Below are 18,880 nucleotides of genomic sequence, written 5' to 3' on the forward strand. Positions count from 1 at the left end.
ATATTGTAGAATGTATGTGTTTCATTGCCCTAAGGCATGCCACAACTGTCATCTTACAATCCTATTGAATGAAGAGAAACAAGACTTAATTTCAAGTGCAAATATTTTTTTTTCACAAGTTCATGCCAAAATATTACTTAATACATTACTAATACGTTTTATTGCCAAGTATTAGGTTTCTTGCAATATATTAAATAATTTTTTTCTAAATAGATATTTTACTGTTTTCATCCAAAAAGTATTTGCCTTCTCTAAACTGGTTTATAACCATTCTAAACTATGGCAAATTTTAGCCATATTGATTTTCTTATAATTGTATATATAGTCCCATGTGTGGTGCACTCCAATATATAATCATATATTTTCAGTGCATTATGAAGCCCTGGAATGTGTCTGTTGCTGAGTAGTGATTCATTTTCAGTTTCTGAATGATGTTGTTTTAGGATTTAATGGTTGAAGACAATATTCTAAAGCTGGAAATTAAAAGGCTAAGGGACATGCTCTTCAGTAAGGCAGATGATGTTTTCTCTCTGGAAAAACGCAAGCTGCAGTTACAAACTGCAATGAAGGAACGAACTGAAGAGATTTCAGTCCACAAAGAAATGCTTAAATCACATATAAGATACGTGGATCAGGAACGCCAAAATATAAGGTACATTAGAAATTTGTAATTGAGACTTTCTGTTTGCCAGACACAAAAATCAATGTTCTTTTTTTTAGACTCCCTGTCATGTGAAATCCTGTACATATTTCCAGTAATGATGTGCCATTGGCAATATATCCCCACTCTCTATTAAAATGTAGTGGCACTCATTGTCAAGTCAGGGCCAGAATGGCAACGCATGGTCCTAGCTAGCAATTGCTGCCTGAGAGCTAGTGACACAAAGTCAAGTTGACAAATTCCTCATACTTCCAGTCATATAAGGTGTATAAATATAATTGTACAAACTAAACTGTAACACTTTGACTTTTTTGAACATTACTTTAAAAATAAAGAGATCTTATGAAATGCAACCTGTTACTAATAATTACCTTCTGTAAACGCTGAAGCAGAGCAGTGATTTTATGTGCTGCAGATGACATACAGTAAATGGGACCTGTTATCTGGAATGCTCTGGACCTGGGGTTTTCTGGATCAGTGGTCTTTCTGTAATTGGGATCACCATACTTTGTCTACTTATCAATCATTTAAACATTAAATAAATCCATTAGGATTGTTTTTCCTCCAATAAGGATTTTATATATATATATATATATATATATATATATATATATATATATATATATATATATATATATATATATATATATATATTTATATTATGCAGCGTGAGAGCCCGGATGAGCTTCAGGCTATGGGTGAGCAGCTGGATCAGGTGAAATTACCAAAAGATAAAAAGTTACCCTCCAGATTTTATCCTTTGCAGTCTAGGTGCACCTCGATGGACACTTTCCAGGAACTCGTTGAAAAAGACCTTACCAAGCTAAATGCCAGGATTACCGGCAGAATCCCTGGAAATGTGTCCAAGGAGGAGAGGCAAGCTATTAATACACTCAGAGAAAATACAGAGATTACGATTAGACAGGCGGACAAAGGAGGTTGTGTGGTGGTGATGGACACCACCGACTACCTAAATGAGGCTAGAAGACAGCTTGATGATCAAGAAACATATCTTAAATTACCTTCCAACCCACAATCGGAATACAGTAAAGCGATTGAGAGGTTGGTTGCCCATGGGGTGTCTTTGGGCGTGGTGGATTCTCGGGACACTGACTATTTAGTCAGACACCAGCCGGTGGTCCCGATTTTCCACCACCTCCCAAAGATCCACAAATCCCGCACTTCCCCTGAAGGGAGGCCCATTGTTGCGAGTATAGGGTCAATCAATGAGGGCCTCTCCGACTGGGTTGACACAGGTCTCAAGCCCCTTGTCCCTAGGCTGGACTCCTATATTAGGGATTCAGGACACCTGTTGGATAGACTGTCTAGTGTGACATGGCTGGACACATATAGATGGATATCTATGGACGTTAAATCATTGTATACAACTATATCACATGATTTGGGTATACATGCTATTTCGGAAATCCTAAAGGATACACAACATTTCACAAGGGACCTCACATATTTCACTCTCTTGGTTCTGGAGTTCCTTCTAACGCACAATTTTTTTCTTTTCGATGGGGATTTCTACCTCCAGAGACGGGGGACCGCAATGGGGGCTTCCTTTGCCCCCACCTATGCCAACCTCTACATGGGTTGGTTGGAGCGGTCCAACGTCTATGGATGTAAAAACCCCTATCGTGAGCACATTATTTGGTATGGTCGCTACATAGATGACCTTCTGTTCATTTGGCATGGACCGGAGGAATTGATTAATGATTTTCACATTTTTCTAAACACTAATCGACACAACCTTCAGTTTTCACTTGATTATAACAAATCAGAGATTAATTTTTTGGATCTTACACTGGAAGGTGATATATTCACTGGCAAAATTGAATCCAACATTTTTAGGAAACCCACTGCGGGGAATACTATTTTAAGGGCCAATAGTTGCCACCCCAAGCATACTATACGAGGTATACCTTACAGTCAATTCGTTAGATATAGGAGAAATTGCAGCAAGGACACTACCTTTAACGAACAGTCAGGGCTTTTGGGACATAGACTATTGAGGCGTGGATATACCAAGGAGATGATTAAAACATCTTGTGATAAAGCGAGTAAAATTCGCATCAATGAAAGATCGCATACCTTGGCCAGTCCAAATCGGGATTTGAATACTAATGAGAGTAACAATGATATATTTTTTATCACAGAGTACAGTGAGGAGTTTGGGAAAATCTGTAATGTTGTCAGAAGATACCTTCCAATATTGTACAACGATGAAAAATTGTCAGGAGTTTTATCGGCTACTAACGTCAAATGTGTCTCAAGGAAAGCACCCACTTTAGGGAAAATGTTGGCGCCCAGCTTAGTGGTTACAGGAAGTGAGAGCCACAGGGGTAACTGGCTGTCCACGAAGGGTAGCTATAGATGTGGGGCTAATATTTGTAAAACCTGTAAAGTTATCTCCACGGGGGTGACTTTCAGATCTAGTACAACGGGTAAGGTGTTCCACAGTAATGGTTTTTTTAATTGCAATACCAAGAATGTGGTTTATTTATTGGAATGTTTAAGTTGCAATAAGCAATATGTGGGCCGCACGACCCGCTGTCTAAAAGAAAGGATACGAGAGCACATTAGATCGATTGAGAATAAGGATGAGGGGACTCCTGTTGGCAAACATTTTGCACTATGCTCGAATAAAGGAATCCGTGATCTGTCGGTTAAAGTTATTGAACAGGTGAAACTACCCCTTAGGGGTGGAGATGCCGAGCATTTATTAAATCTGAGAGAGGCGTTCTGGATCCTAAAATTGGTGACCAGGTTACCTAATGGCCTGAATACTAGACATGATTTGTTATATCTATATTAAGGTGCTGAGGCTCCTAACTGGAGTGGTATCTAGCAATAAATATTTCTCTCTCCTACCCTTCTTATTATTGATTTCCTATTTTTCATTTTCATTTTGTTTTTTTGCTTATTATTTTTTCATTATTATTGATGCTTCCCCATTTACATCTTTTTACTTTTTTCATATCTAAATACATTATATATATGCATTTTGAAACCTTTTTTACTGTAAAGGTTCACTTCTTGTTCGTTGATTATGAATCATTAATGCATTAACTATCGGCTACCCATTCTCCAGGGAGTTTAGCAAAACCCACACATTTCTACAAGGATTGTCTGTTTTTAATATGGAAGACGAGGTTTTGACCTTTAGTAGACTGGTTTTAACAGATAATAAAATATATGTGTTTTAAATTGTATTATTACACTGAGCCCAGTAGAGGGCGCTATTCATGTTTTGTATATAACCTGTCTGTTTGGTCCAAGATGTATGCCTATGATTAAGGGAGTGATTCCCGAAACGCGTAGGGCGTTGGATCCTTGTATGTATCTGGAATAAAAAGCATATTCCACGTATCGGAGTGCCGTCCTCCCTTTTTTGATGTCTGAGTATATATATATATATATATATATATATATATATATATATATATAAGATACAAAGATAGACAGCACTCACAAATATTATGCAAAAGCTTGTATTAAAGTGAAAAAAGCATATACATCACCATGTACACATTATGTAGCTACATAATGTGTACATGGTGATGTATATGCTTTTTTCACTTTAATACAAGCTTTTGCATAATATTTGTGAGTGCTGTCTATCTTTGTATCTTATATAACGAGGGAAGACCGGAAAACCTCAATGGGACGTGCACCACAGACAATAAAAGAAGAGAACATAGCGTGAGTGCTGTTACTAACCAATACAAGTGGAATTATATATATATATATATATATATATATATATATATCTTAGTTGGGATCAAGTACAAGGTACTTTTTTAATATTCCAGAGAAAAAGGAAATACATTTTAAAAATACATTCACACAAAAGATGCTGATTTCACTAAATGATGTACTATATTTTGAATTTAACATGGGGTGATATGCTGTGATAGTTCCTTGTAACTGCAAACAAAACACCTAGTGGCACATTTACTATGGGTCGAATATCGAGGGTAAATTAACCCTCGATATTCGACCATCGAAGTAAAATCCTTCGAATATCGAAGTCGAAGGATTTACCGCCTTTCATTCGATCGAAGGAAAAATCGTTCTATTAGAAGGATTTTAATCCATCGATCGAACGATTTTCCTTTGATCAGAAATGACTTAGAAAGCCTATGGGGAAGGTCCCCATAGGCTAACATTGGTGCTTGGTAGGTTTTAGCTGGCGAAGTAGCTAGTCGAAGTTTTTTTTAAAGAGACAGTACTTCGACTATCGAATGGTTGAATAGTCGATTTTTAGTTCGAATCGTTCGATACGAAGGTCGAAGTAGCCAATTCGATGGTCGAAGTAGCCAAAAAAATACTTCGAAATTCGAAGTATTTTTCAGTCTAATCCTTCACTCGAGCTAAGTAAATGTGCCCCCTAGTATGACATAGCACAAAGGTATTAACATATTAAGGTAACATGCTTTTTAAAAGTGCTTTTAGTTTGAAAAATGTTTTAAATTTTCCACATGTCCTTTTTTTTAAGTTCAGAGCTAAACGAGAGACTTGCAAAAGTTGAGAAAATGAAGAAGAGATTCGAAATAATAACTATTTCAATGATGCCACCAGAGGGTGAAGAAGAAAAATCGCAGGCCTATTACGTAATTAAGGTAATATTAAGAAACACACTTATACAATCTATAGTATATAGGCTAATCACAGACAGGAAAACAAGATGGTCCAGGGTATGCAAACTTCTTAAAGTGGTTGTTCACCTTTAAATTAGCTTTTCGCTTGATGTAAAAAGTGCTGTTATGAAATAATTTGCAATTGGTCTTAATGTTTTTTTTTTATTATTTGTTTATTTAATTATTATTTGTTGAAATTCCAGGTTGCTAGGGCCCAATTTTATTTTAGCAATCGCAGTGGCTTGAAAGAGAGACAGGAATATGAATAGAGGAGCGCCTACATAGAAGTCAAAAGAGGTAGAAAAATAATTCAAAAACTAAAGACCAGTTGAAAGGCTGCTAAGAATAGGCCATTTATAACATACTAAATGTAAACCTTAAGGTGAACAACCCCTTTAAGCAAAATGCTATAATTAGTTTCTGCTAGTCAAAGGAGTACATATACATATACACATATACAATATATATAATAGTAAACTGCTTTAGACACAGGCAGGAAATGAGAAGAGAAGGACAGTTCATTCGCAGTTTGGGGTGTAAAGTACAGTTTCATAACCTCTGTGTTGTCTCTGACTTTGTCACGTTAATGGGCAGCCCACAATAATGTCTAGTGTTTGTAATTCAGTCACACACGTGATTGACAGGCAATATCTGTATAATAATAGGGCCAGGGCCGCCATCAGGGGGTCACAGGGTCGGACAGTTGTCACGGGCCCGCAGGATTTTGTGTCTAAAGGAGGGCCCGGCCATGCTTCACTTACTTGATTAGCCGGGCCCCCCTGCTTTCAGCGTGATGCATGGAAGATTTTCTCCTATTAAGATTTACTGTAACCTCATTGGTCCTTTCAGAATAAGTCCTGGTAAATCTGCATTGGGATTGGATCCCCCTTATTCAATCCCTGTACAGCTTTACCGGGACTTATTCTTAAAGGACCATGAGGGTACAGGAAATCTTAATAGGAGAAAATCTTCCATGCACAGAGCTGCTGTGCAGCATGCTGAAAACGGGGGCCCGGCTAATCAAGTAAGTGAAGCATGGCCGGGCCCCCGTTAGACACTAAACCCTGGCAAGCAATTTTTTTACTTGCAGGGGGGCCCCTGATCACCAATGGCTTTTTATAACTTGTTGGGGGGGGCAGGATCACCAATTATTTTTTAGAAAAAAATACTTTTATGGGGGGCCCTGGTTGCAAATGTTTTTTTTTAACTTATAGGGGGGCCCCGATCACCAATTTTTTTTTTAACTTGCAGGGGCGCCCTGACCACCAATTTTTAAAAAAATCTTTTATGGGGGGCCCTGGCACCACAGTTTTTTTTATCTTATAAGGGGGCCTGACCATCAATAGCTTTTTATAACGTGTGTGTGTGTGGGGGGTTACCTTTTTTAGCACCGACGTCTATGTGGTCTTTTAACTGTAGTGTGGACGGGACTTGGGGTGGGGCTTGGGGGCCGGGGTGGGCTGGCCCTGAATATTTTGTTGTACGGGGCCCCGTGATTTCTAATGGCGGCCCTGAATAGTGCTGAACCATCAGGCATTGTAGTCCAGTGACTGAGGTACACGTTCTGAAGCTTTCATCAAACCAGCTAAATCCATGTCCACAAGTGCAAGAGCAATATGTGTCACAAAACTGCACAACGTTAGTGCTTATGTACTGAGCACTTGCATCCGGGGCACCTTGGGCTGGATTGAAAATTCACAGTAATAAAGGATGAAAGACAGCATTCCTGAACTGGAAGTCTAGTGTTGCTTTCCATGGGTTTGTAAATAAACTATACGAAAGAAATCCACGGCACACAGGCTGCTGCAAGCAAGGATCCCCTTGCACGTTTAATGCGGAAGTGAGTAACGTTTCGGGGTCACGCCCCTTTGTCAAGCCTACGGTAATTAGTGCATACAAGCATAAATAGCCATACAAAAGCAGTGATTGGTGCAATAATAAAATCATGTGATAGCAGTGCTAAGTGCATTTTAAAAGATTATTCCAATAAAGATACATAAATTCTCATACAAGGTTGAAAAACATTTTTTTAAAACATTTTTATAAAACTTTTTTTTATAAAAAACTGTTTTTTGCAAAAATTGAAAAAATCAAAGTCCCATGGTGATACCAACCTAACTAAAGTCCATAAAGATTCCAAAATTTTAGAATAAACAAAATTAGCGCACAAAATACAAAAAGTGTATAAAAGTAAAAAATATGTTTATTTTTAATCAAAAAATCTTACCCTACCAGATGATGGGCAGCGGGGTACCTGTCCCTGTCATATATTATGGGAAATTATCTGTAAGAAAAAAACAACAGTTTACTTATAAAAAACATGCCAAGTTGTACTCCTCGTTCAAACCCTTAGGTTGCTTAGATTGTAGGCGCCAAATCCAAAAACATTCTCTTTGGTGTAACAGTTTCTTTATATCCTGCCCAGGCCTAGTGACCACCCGCTCCAATATTTGCCAGCGCAATTGCGCCACCCGGTGGCCATGGGCAAAAAAATGTCTTGCCAACAACATTTCTTTCTTCTCTTTTTTATCTTTTTTATCCTTTATCTCATCTTCCATCATACCTTCGACCGGTCGTGGTATGCCAGTGGTTGGTTTGTAATTCCTTATTACAGATTTATGCTCGTTAAGCCGAGTCTTAATAGGTCTCGTGGTTTGGCCTACATAGGCCATTCCACATGGGCATTTTATACAATATATCACATTCGAGGTGTCACATGTAAAGAAACCTTTTATCTTATGTTTCGTAGCGAGTGATGGGTGCATTACCACATCCCCTGGAATAATGCCGTTGCAATGTCCGCAGTTTCTGCAGGGGAAAGTACCATTAGACTTAACCGAATGATGGACATCCATTTTACCCTTTGGTTTGGGTTTGATTAAGTCACCTATGTTTCTGCCCCTTCTATATGAAAAGAGAGGTGGCGATTGAAACAGATGTCCATATTTCGGATCAGCCTTCAAAATGCCCCAATACTTTAGAATAACATTTCTACATAATTTAGAATTGGGTGGCGCAATTGCGCTGGCAAATATTGGAGCGGGTGGTCACTAGGCCTGGGCAGGATATAAAGAAACTGTTACACCAAAGAGAATGTTTTTGGATTTGGCGCCTACAATCTAAGCAACCTAAGGGTTTGAACGAGGAGTACAACTTGGCATGTTTTTTATAAGTAAACTGTTGTTTTTTTCTTACAGATAATTTCCCATAATATATGACAGGGACAGGTACCCCGCTGCCCATCATCTGGTAGGGTAAGATTTTTTGATTAAAAATAAACATATTTTTTACTTTTATACACTTTTTGTATTTTGTGCGCTAATTTTGTTTATTCTAAAATTTTGGAATCTTTATGGACTTTAGTTAGGTTGGTATCACCATGGGACTTTGATTTTTTCAATTTTTGCAAAAAACTGTTTTTTATAAAAAAAGTTTTATAAAAATGTTTTAAAAAAATGTTTTTCAACCTTGTATGAGAATTTATGTATCTTTATTGGAATAATCTTTTAAAATGCACTTAGCACTGCTATCACATGATTTTATTATTGCACCAATCACTGCTTTTGTATGGCTATTTATGCTTGTATGCACTAATTACCGTAGGCTTGACAAAGGGGCGTGACCCCGAAACGTTGCTCACTTCCGCATTAAACGTGCAAGGGGATCCTTGCTTGCAGCAGCCTGTGTGCCGTGGATTTCTTTCGTATTGATTCAATTGTGAGGTGGCCGAACCTCTACCACTGAGCACCGGACTTCGCATTATACACTGGGTGTGCGAGAGCCAGCTTTTGTTTTGTAAATAAACTAAACAGACTGCTGTGTTTTAAGGCTGCCCAGGAAAAGGAGGAGCTACAGCGAGTAGGTGATGATCTGGATGGGAAAATTCGTAAAGCTGAAAAAGAGATAAGGGCTTTAGAAAACACCCTGCAAGTTATTAATGGATGTAATACCTCATACAAAAAATCATTTTCCAAAATCACAGAAACAAGTAAGTAAACCAAACATTTGCATTTGACAGGAGAATGCAAGTGTATATTACAAAAGGTATTTTCATATTCAAGCAATGTATTATTGGTTTACCAGCCGTTGAATGATTTAGGCAAAACTGCCGTAGAATAACATGCTGTTGGAAGCAAGCACACAGGTACAGGTATAGGATGCGTTATCTGGAAACCCGTTATCCATAAAGCACAGAATTACGGGAAGGCCATCTCCCATAGGCTCCATTTTAATTAAAGAATTCACATTTTAAAAAAATTATTTGATTTTTATTTACTTGACACAATTCTGTTAGGTATTAATGTTCAATTTTTAGTAGACATAAGGTATACAGATCCAAATTATGAAAAGACCCATTATCCAGCATTCTGGATAACCAGTACGATACCTGTATATCTTACCAGTATGGCCCACTGAAATCACTGTGCACACTACCTGAAGATCTGATGGTAAGAGCTTGCACATGCATGCCCCGATGGGCATGTAGCCTCTTTAAGACTTCAACCATTCGCCATCTAAAACCTGCCGAATTGCTGTTTTAGCCTATGGGGGACCTCCTAGAACCTAATTGGAGTCAATTGGTGGACTTTTTTTTTTTTTTTTTTTAAATACTTCGAATCGAATTGGATTGAATATGATCTTACTTTGATTCGAATATAGCCTATTCACCCGCAGAAAAAAACGTAGATTCTTTTAATAAATCTCAGTTGGTCTTTTTTTCTTAGAATTTTAAAGTTCAAAAAAACCTCCTATTTCTTCAAAATTCGACCCTTGATAAATCTGCCCCTAAATATAGCACATAACTGGCTATTTAAAGCATGCACTTTCTATTTCCGCTATTTCAAAAAAATTGATCCCTTTTACGCGTAAGTCAAACACAGTGTTGTTGCATTGTGTCAGGTGAAGAATACGAAGAAATAGTTCGACTTGAAGAAGAAAAAAAAGCTGCAGAAGAAAAGCATCGATACAAACGGAGGCAAATCAGGGAATTGCAGGAAGATACACAGGTTAGATACTTTTTTCAGTATCCAACATGGAATGTGTCATTTAACCATTCATACATAAAATGCTTTTATATCATATATATTCATAAAAATATTCTCTAAAGCCATAAACATTGTATTTACCTTTATTGTATAGCAACACCTACAAGTGTAGATTAAATATAACATGCAGCTCCTGTCTGTTACCTCCAAGGTGGGTAGATACCCAGTTTTATCACTACTGAGGTCTTCTCCAGCAGATATTTTGAATGGCTAGATGCATCTTTTTTTTTGGTTTGATTTGTAAAGGTCTTATCAGGATTCATTGCAGTTTAACTGTGTTCACAAATAAATAAATCAGATACCTCTCCCCCCACCACCACAACATAACCTAGATACATACAGACCTCTGCCCTGATTCTGGAATAGTCCATAAAACTTCCATACACTTGGTACAGCTTTCACTCAGATTAGAGACCCCACTGACAAAATGCTACAGAGAAAGGCAATCTTGATACCATACAGGAGTGTGCATTGAAGTTGATATTAGAGTTGCTTTATAGAAGATTAGTCTGTAGCACTAGCAGTCTTGCTACTTTTGCTCAATTGCAGCTCCACTGTCTTGGAACTCTGGGATAATCTGGTATTGTAATTTCCTGTGCATCACTACCGGAAAGCCAACCATTATGTTTTTACGTTACCTTAATTCAGCAGTCTGGTCTCTGTTTTATTATGTCTAGTACCCCTAAATATTGTATAGATGTGAGGAACATTTTGTCACTTTTAAAGTCAGTGACCATAAATAAAAATAAATATCTCAGACTCTTGGATAAAAACTGTGTTCAGTATTTGACCTATACAGAACCTTTATGTATACAGCTGCTGTATGCTTCTCACAATAAAACAGCTCTATCTGCTCCTCTAAAATGCTACTCACCCCAACCGTATTGGCAATGAGTTCCTTAGTGCACTACAGTAGAAAAACATGCAGCTCATGTGTAGTTGGTCTGTGCATGTATTTGATGTGACATGATTATACATTTGTTTTCCGGGAAATACTGTACACTATTAAACCACTATATAGTTATGTAATATGGGGATAAAAGTTGTTTGGCTTTGTTTTTTAATTGGCAATTTGCAAATTGAACAAATTGTTGACCAAGTTGGATATGTTCTATCTAGGTTATGAAAAACACACTTGATAGCATGATACAAGAGGAACTGTCCTGCCAGGAGAAAGCAAATGAACTGCTTCCAATTATGACACAGCTTAACAAAGAAACAGAGGATCAAAAGCAAAAATTGGAAAGAGTATTGAAACAGGTGTGTAAAACAGTAACATCTCCAATGCTTTATTTCAAAATAATATAACACAGGCTGTCATCAAAATGTTTTTTATCCTGATACTGTCCTTTAAAATGTCTGTTTGTGCCAAAAGACTGCAGCTTTCTAAGAGGTATTATAATAACTTTAGAAACTTAAGGTGTAAGTGAATAAATAAAGGCTTTCTGATCTGTGATCACAAAAGCAAAACAACTCGCCAGGGGTTACATGGGTTCACATGCCCTACACATACTATTTGAGGGGAAACAGTTGTACAATGAAGGAAACCGCAGGCACGAACGGGCAAACAGTTTGCCATTCTTTTACTATGCCAGTCCATAGTGCCTGCTGTTTCCTTCACGGTACAAACTTGAAATATAACCAGACACATAGTATGCAGAAAAAAAACAGACTGCTTGCTGTTTCCATTATTTGTATATTAGATATGTTATCTATATCTAATGAAAATGTAGAAACACTACCAAAACCTTTTAATTTTTCAATATCAAGTTCTACATTCATTTCTAAATAAATTCCTGCCAACCAGCCTACTGAATCAGTATAAACTTGTGTGCTATATTCGGCAATGTACATCGAAAATCTATAAACATCCACTGTTATCCTTACAGAGTACTCTAAATGCCCAAACTCTCTTACCACCTCCCCTGCTTGCCACTCATATACAGTTTTTCCTACTTATGCTGTATAGGTGCAAGTATTTAGGTAATGGCAGTCTCTTTTATAGGACATCTGTCCTCACTTCTGGAGAGGCGGCCTTGTTTCCTGCATTGTATTTCCATAGTTCATTGCTATAATTTGGATTTTCTTTAATTTGTCCGCCAGAGCCTGATTTGCCTTTATAGAACCGAGCCGCCCCGCTGATGACATCACAATAGGGGCGGATCGGCGCGAGTCTATAAAGGGAAGACAGAAGTGTGCCTCTGGCGGACATGGGAGGAGAGTGGGTTAGGGTCGGGAAAAACCTGACCCAAACATCACTAATGCCGGGGGTCCACTGAACACTTTGATGCCCATTGTGCAGAGGTTTACCAAATTAGCTGGTGCTTAGAAATCCCAAAATGAGGTAAGTGCATACAAATTGTCCCAGAACTCACTTCAGCTTCTGAAAAATTAATACATTTACTGCATTTTTTGTGGGGTAAAAACACAAAGTTATACATTGACCCCCCAAAACCATATACTATATAAATATATCCAAAATAGGTAGCCATGCCTTTCTACTCCAAATTACTGAGTCGCAATGTTTTCTCAAATTTGTCGGTTTTGATGAAATACCTGCAAATAGCCTCATAGCTGCTAATTTCTAGCATCTTATCTCTCACATAGCATTAAGTACTAAGAAAAAACATCCTAAATATGAATGCCAGAGGTCTTCTGAGCAGTTTGATGCCCAATATGCATAGATTTACCAAACTATGTGGCATACAGCGGCACCCAAATGAAAATAGTGCATATAAATTTTCACTGCTGACACCCAATATAAACACCCTCTGTGTGTACTATGACATATGACCCCAGTCCCTAGAAAACCATATATTATTGGAAAGTACACATTCTGACAAATCCAAAATGGGTAAATACATCTTTCTACTGCAAACTACCAAACTGCAAAGACATGCTGAACGTAGCGGTTGTTATGAAATTTCTGAAAATTGACACAAAGCCTGAATTTACCCCATTATATATCCCACATTTCTTAACATTCTGTACTTACAAAAATTATCCTAAATAGGAACACCAGGGGTCTACTGAACAGTTTGATGGCCAATATGCATAGATTTACCAAACTATGTGGCTACAGAGGCGCCCAAATTAAAATAGTGCATATGAATCTTCAGGTCTGACACTGTCATGTCTGACGATCTGTGGCATTTAAAGGGTTAAATATGAGCAATATGCTGTGTTATTACTATAGAATTGTTTGTTTACATCCCATACCTGGATCCCATACATGTTTATTTTTTTCAAGTTGAATTTTATGTACAAAAAAGACAGAGGACTTTTGCTCTTGCAAAAAATGTTTGGAAAAAGTCACTGGGATGAAAAGGGACAGATTCGCCCATGACAATTCAGTCTCTCTCTTTTTCCAACAGTGTTCCAGAGTGTCAAAACATGTCCGAAATGCTAAGAAAAGCAAAGAAGAAACACAAGATGAAAAAGATATCAGCGTTCGGGATCTGCGAGCATTTAACCAATCTTTAAACAAGATGCTGGCCCAAGCAATGGAGAAGAATCCTGACTTGGCCACAGCCCTTCAATTATATTTTCATCAGGTAGGTAGCTCTCAATTTTTTTCTCTTAGGTTAGACCATATTATGTATCATATTTGATACATTTAGTTTATACTTTTCTTGTGTTTGTCAATGCTGAGCTGAATCCCTAATTTTCATTAAAGGCAACTGTAAGAATAAATGCAAAAGTTCTAATACTCCAGAGACTCTGTTGAGAAATGTATCAACTTGTAAAATGCAAAGCACTGCGTATCTTGACAGCGCTATATAAATAAATGATGATGATGATGATAACTTGATGTTGCAAAATTGTAACAGTTCAGAATCTGCACCTGAATTACTGAGCTGCCAGACTCAAACACAAGAGACAGGAACATTAAACTTGAATTTTGAAAAAACAGTAAAGAATAAAAAATGTAAAGTCATTAAAAAAAAAATCTTTATTCCTGGGGAACAATCTGAAAACTGAATTGAACTGAAAAAAGGTGTTTTGCCCCTTTAACGTGCCCCAATCTATTGTGTCAAACACAGACAATGCAGAATGTTTGCTTTTAATGTCAGAGGGAGATCCAAGCCAGTGAGAGTACCTGCACTAAGCTAGTTACCAGGTTTTTAGTTCCCTAGCATATGGGCAATGTGGAGCAGGGCTAGAATAGGAATATTTTAAGAATATCTAAAAAAAAAAAAAAAAAACAACCTTAGAGTCAATCTGCTTTCTTTACATGACAAATGGCCCTGGAAGCCAGAAAATATATTGGGGCAAAAGAGGAGTAAAGAGTTCAGCCTTTAGTAAATATGCCCTAAAAGTCCCTATATAAGTGAAAAGAGAGCTGTGGAAATCCTTTCTGGTGAATTTTGGTAAAATGTGTTTTTTTTCAGAGTTTAATAAAATTGCCTGTTAAAAATTAATCTTGGAGGCAAAATGCAAGGGTAAATAATCCAGAACCCAGATACAGCAAAAATTAAGATTAGCTGGACATTGTCTCAATGTTAATTGTCCAAATGATAGCAAAAGTAATTTCTTAGATAAGATGCCCCTTTAACACCATTCATTAACTCCGTACAGGAGTCTAAGGGTAAGGTCACACCTGGAGATTCAGGGAGATTTAGTCACCCAGCGACTATTCACCTCTTCTTTGGGGTGACTAATCTACCTGAACTGCTTCCCCGTGTCTTCCACCTGCTTCAATGAAAAAACACCTGCGCCAATGCACTCGCGGCGCTTCGATTTCTGAAGTCGCCCGAAGTTTACTCACGGTTCGGGGAAATTAGTCACCCCAAAGAAGAGCCGATTAGTTGATGGGCGACTAAATCTCCCCCAAATCTCCAGGTGTGCCCTTACCCTAAGGTAAGAAAACAAGATTATATATTTGTCAAGTTTCCGGTAGCAAGAATTCTCAGCCAGTTGCAGAGTGCAGCAACTGTATGGTATGTATGCCATCATCTGAACAGACCAGAAATCTTTAACATGTCTTCTTTAATCTCTTTCAGTTCGGTTTAGAAACACCTAAAATTGTATCAACTCCTGGGAGTTCTAGATCAAGTTCATCACGTAGTTCCGCTCTTTCCTACAGGTAAGTAGAAAGACAAGTAAAGCCTGAAAATGTATTTCCCTGTGAACAGTATATAACTTATACATATGCCTGAATGTAGTACTGGTGGAAAGAATTTCAAGTACTTTTGTAACTTTACTTAAATATGGTGTACTATCATTAGCCCTTCAGAGTATGTACCTTCCATTTTTTTTTGGAGCTTTAATAGGATGCCCTACGAGTATGCTCATCTTATAGTATAGTCTAGACCAGTGATCCCCAACCAGTAGCTCGCGAGCGTCATGTTGCTCACCAAACTCTTGGATGTTGCTCTCAGTGGCCTTAAAGCAGGTGCTTATTTTTGAATTCCAGGCTTGGAAGCAAGTTTTGGTTGCATAAAAATCAGATGTACTGCCAACCAGAACCTCCTGTAGGCTGCCAGTCCATATAGGAGGCTACCAAATAGTCAATCACAGCTCTTATTTGGCACCCCAAGAACTTTTTGCATGCTTGTGTTGCTCCCCAGCTCTTTTTATTTTTGAATGTAGCTCATGGGCAAAAAGGTTGGGGACCCCTGGTCTAGACAGAGATAATAGTCCCCAATAATGGAGGGGGTCCTACGATTTTTTAAAGGAGAACTAAACCCCTGCTAAGTATCAAAAGCCCCCCATACCTGCCTGCCACCCTCCCCGCACTGTGCATTAGTCAAAATGGTGTCCCTGAAAAAAAAACCTGAACCTAAAATGTAGTGCAAGCGAGTTCCCCGGCACCATCTTCTGCCTGTACGCATTTGCTTGGGTCTCTTCACGGATACGAAGCCTGCTGGAGAATGTGTAGTTGGGCCTAGTCAGAAATCGGCTTCAGTTACACATGCTTTGTGTAGGCGGTAGTACAAGAAGGGAATGTAAAGATGGAGCCGTGGAACTCTGCTGCACTGCTATGCATGTTAGAGTCTGGGTTTTTTTCAGGGCCACCTTTTTGACTAATGCACAGGGCAGGGAGGGAGAGGGGGTGATGGCAGGCAGTTAAGGGGGGGCTTTTTTTTACTACGGGGTTTAGTTCTCCTTTAAGGATAGATCCAAAAACTAAACATCACAAAAACAAGTGAAAAATATTGTATCAGTTTGCACAGACAGCCCATACACTTGCATTGCTTTATAGAATAAAATGGGAAACAAACTCTTGAGTCTAGACCAGGGGTCCCCAACCTTTTATACCTGTGAGCCACATTCAAATGGAAAGAGAGTTGGGGAGCAACACAAGCATGAAAAAAATCCTGGGGGTGCCAAATATAGGCTGTGATAGGCTATTTGGTAGCCCCTATGTGGACTGGCAGCCTACAGGTGGCTCTGTTTAGCAGTAGATCTTGTTTTTATACAACCAAAACTTGCCTCCAAGACAGAAATTCAAAAATAAGCACCTGCTTTGAGGCCACTGAGAGAAACATATTGCTCACGAGCCACTGGTTGGGGATGTTCTAGACTGTGCACTTGAAGTTGTCTTAGTAACGCTGTTCCTCATCACACACAGATTAACTGCACATATCACCCAAGACACAAAACAGGGACAAGACACTTACTTGTGCTTCATTGTGAGTCCACACCACATATTTTGGATATCATGGGCCTTTTTTCAAGTGTGCAGACTTGCATGTGTCATAAAAATGTGTTAGTAGTGACTTTACAGAAGGGGGTCTATTTTAATATACTGTGTAAAATAATTAACAACTTAAAAAAACAGTGAGTTTATCAAGGTGTTTTATTTTATGCACTTTGAATGTGTTATTTGGCACCATTATATTACACCACTTCCGACCTCGTTTATTACGTTGAAGTCAATAGAAAAAAATTCAAGTGTCAAGTTCTGGCAGAAGCCACTGAAGAAAAAAACTAAATAAAAAAAAAGCAGTTTCAAGTGGCTTCTTTCTCTAACACTGGATTTTTTTTTTTTAAAATCAATATGCAATTTTACGAAAAATAAGCATTTTTTTACACCAAGATACCTAGTTATATGTGGTGTATTTGGTCACGGTTATATATGGACCCCTTACTGACTAAGGGGTTGATTTACTAACAATCACATTTCTATTTTTTCCCACAAATCTCTACACATTTGGGGTTTTCCGATTTTTTTTATTTAAACAAAGCTCTAAAAATGTGAGATTTATTACATGTAAAAACCACGAAAACTAATACAAAACGAAGATGTCAAGGTCCTATAAGTCAGTGGGAGCTAGTGGAATGTTTTCAATCAATTCGGACTTAGCGGTTTTCTAATTTTTTTTTTTTTTTTTGAAAAACCAGAAGCCAAAATGTGAGAAAAGAATGATTAATTTAGTTAATATCTCTTTCTCTGGCAGTAACTCATCTGTAACCAGAATAAATGTGTTAACTTTCAGATCAGGCACATCCAGGATATCAGTGAGCTCTGGGCAATCACCCCGGATTAAAGTAGTTGACCTAGGACTGCCTCCTGCCTCTCCTTCATCAAATGTATCATCTGCCAGGAGCTCTAAGGCTTCATCCCGGAGCAGCTCTACGAAAAGCCAGAAATGAGCATAAAAAAAATGTATTTATGTACCGGTCATTATTTAGAGAAAAATCTCTCAGCCACTCACTGATCTATATAGTTGCATACATGGGATTTATTTGTCACCAAAGTTTTTTTTATTGTACTTTCAACAAAACAGTAGTAGGAGATATAAGGGCATACGATGAAGCGGGAGGGAGAAAAATAACAGATACATTACTAAAGGTAGGAAGGATTTAAAGGGCAAGTTAAACCCCAAAATAAAAATTTGCCTAATAAAAGATTACATAATTATAAGCAACTTTCCAATATACATTTATTAAAAATGCAGTGCTTTTAAAGTTATTTGTAAAAACAATTGCTGTAGAAAGCAGCATTTGCTTAACTCCTGGTTACTTTTTAAACAATGTTGCAAAAGTCTTAGTTCCCCAGCAAAGTCAGGTCACTTGTCACTACATTGGATCAACAGTCTGAGCCTCCAGGGCAGAGAATTAAAAGGGACAAACACTGCTTGCAATAGCAATACATACACAAATAGCTATACCATAGAAAATGTGTAATGAAAATATATTGCAAAGTTGCTTAGAATTAGGTTTTCTTTTATTAGGCAAAAAAAAAATATTTTAATAACTAAATACATATATATAACGTTGTGTTATTAACGAATAAACCCACATTCATACAATGGATTTCATAAGCTATGTATCAGTTGGTCAGTTTGACTTAATTAGTCCTAAGGAGTTTTTTTTGCATGTATTGTCATGTGATGAGAATACTAGGCCAACACTGGGATCATATGGGAAAGATCATATTGGCTAAATAAATCGTTGTGTTGAGACAGCATGGAACAAGGGAAATTATTTACACTACTCAACTGTTTGAAAACAACTTTTGGGGTAGTTTTATGGACCCTATTACATTGTATCTGAATGTGACTTGGCTAATCGTGCCCAGA

The 18,880-nt window shown here is 37.8% G+C and overlaps 1 protein-coding gene across 1 annotated transcript in view; it reads left to right on the forward strand.

Annotated features, from left to right (window-relative positions):
* Positions 1-18,770, forward strand: part of ccdc39.L (coiled-coil domain containing 39 L homeolog) — a 33,569-nt gene extending 14,799 nt beyond the window's left edge. The window contains exons 13-20 of the mRNA XM_018263672.2: positions 444-652; positions 5,166-5,289; positions 9,136-9,295; positions 10,207-10,313; positions 11,472-11,612; positions 13,727-13,906; positions 15,356-15,438; positions 17,795-18,770. Of these exons, the coding sequence (XP_018119161.1) occupies positions 444-652; positions 5,166-5,289; positions 9,136-9,295; positions 10,207-10,313; positions 11,472-11,612; positions 13,727-13,906; positions 15,356-15,438; positions 17,795-17,951 (1,161 nt within the window). The 3' untranslated portion in view covers positions 17,952-18,770. The remainder of the gene's footprint in view (positions 1-443; positions 653-5,165; positions 5,290-9,135; positions 9,296-10,206; positions 10,314-11,471; positions 11,613-13,726; positions 13,907-15,355; positions 15,439-17,794) is intronic.
* The last annotated feature ends 110 nt before the right edge of the window (positions 18,771-18,880 follow it).

Source organism: Xenopus laevis, chromosome 5L (assembly GCF_017654675.1).
Source record: "Xenopus laevis strain J_2021 chromosome 5L, Xenopus_laevis_v10.1, whole genome shotgun sequence".
NCBI lineage: Eukaryota > Metazoa > Chordata > Amphibia > Anura > Pipidae > Xenopus > Xenopus laevis.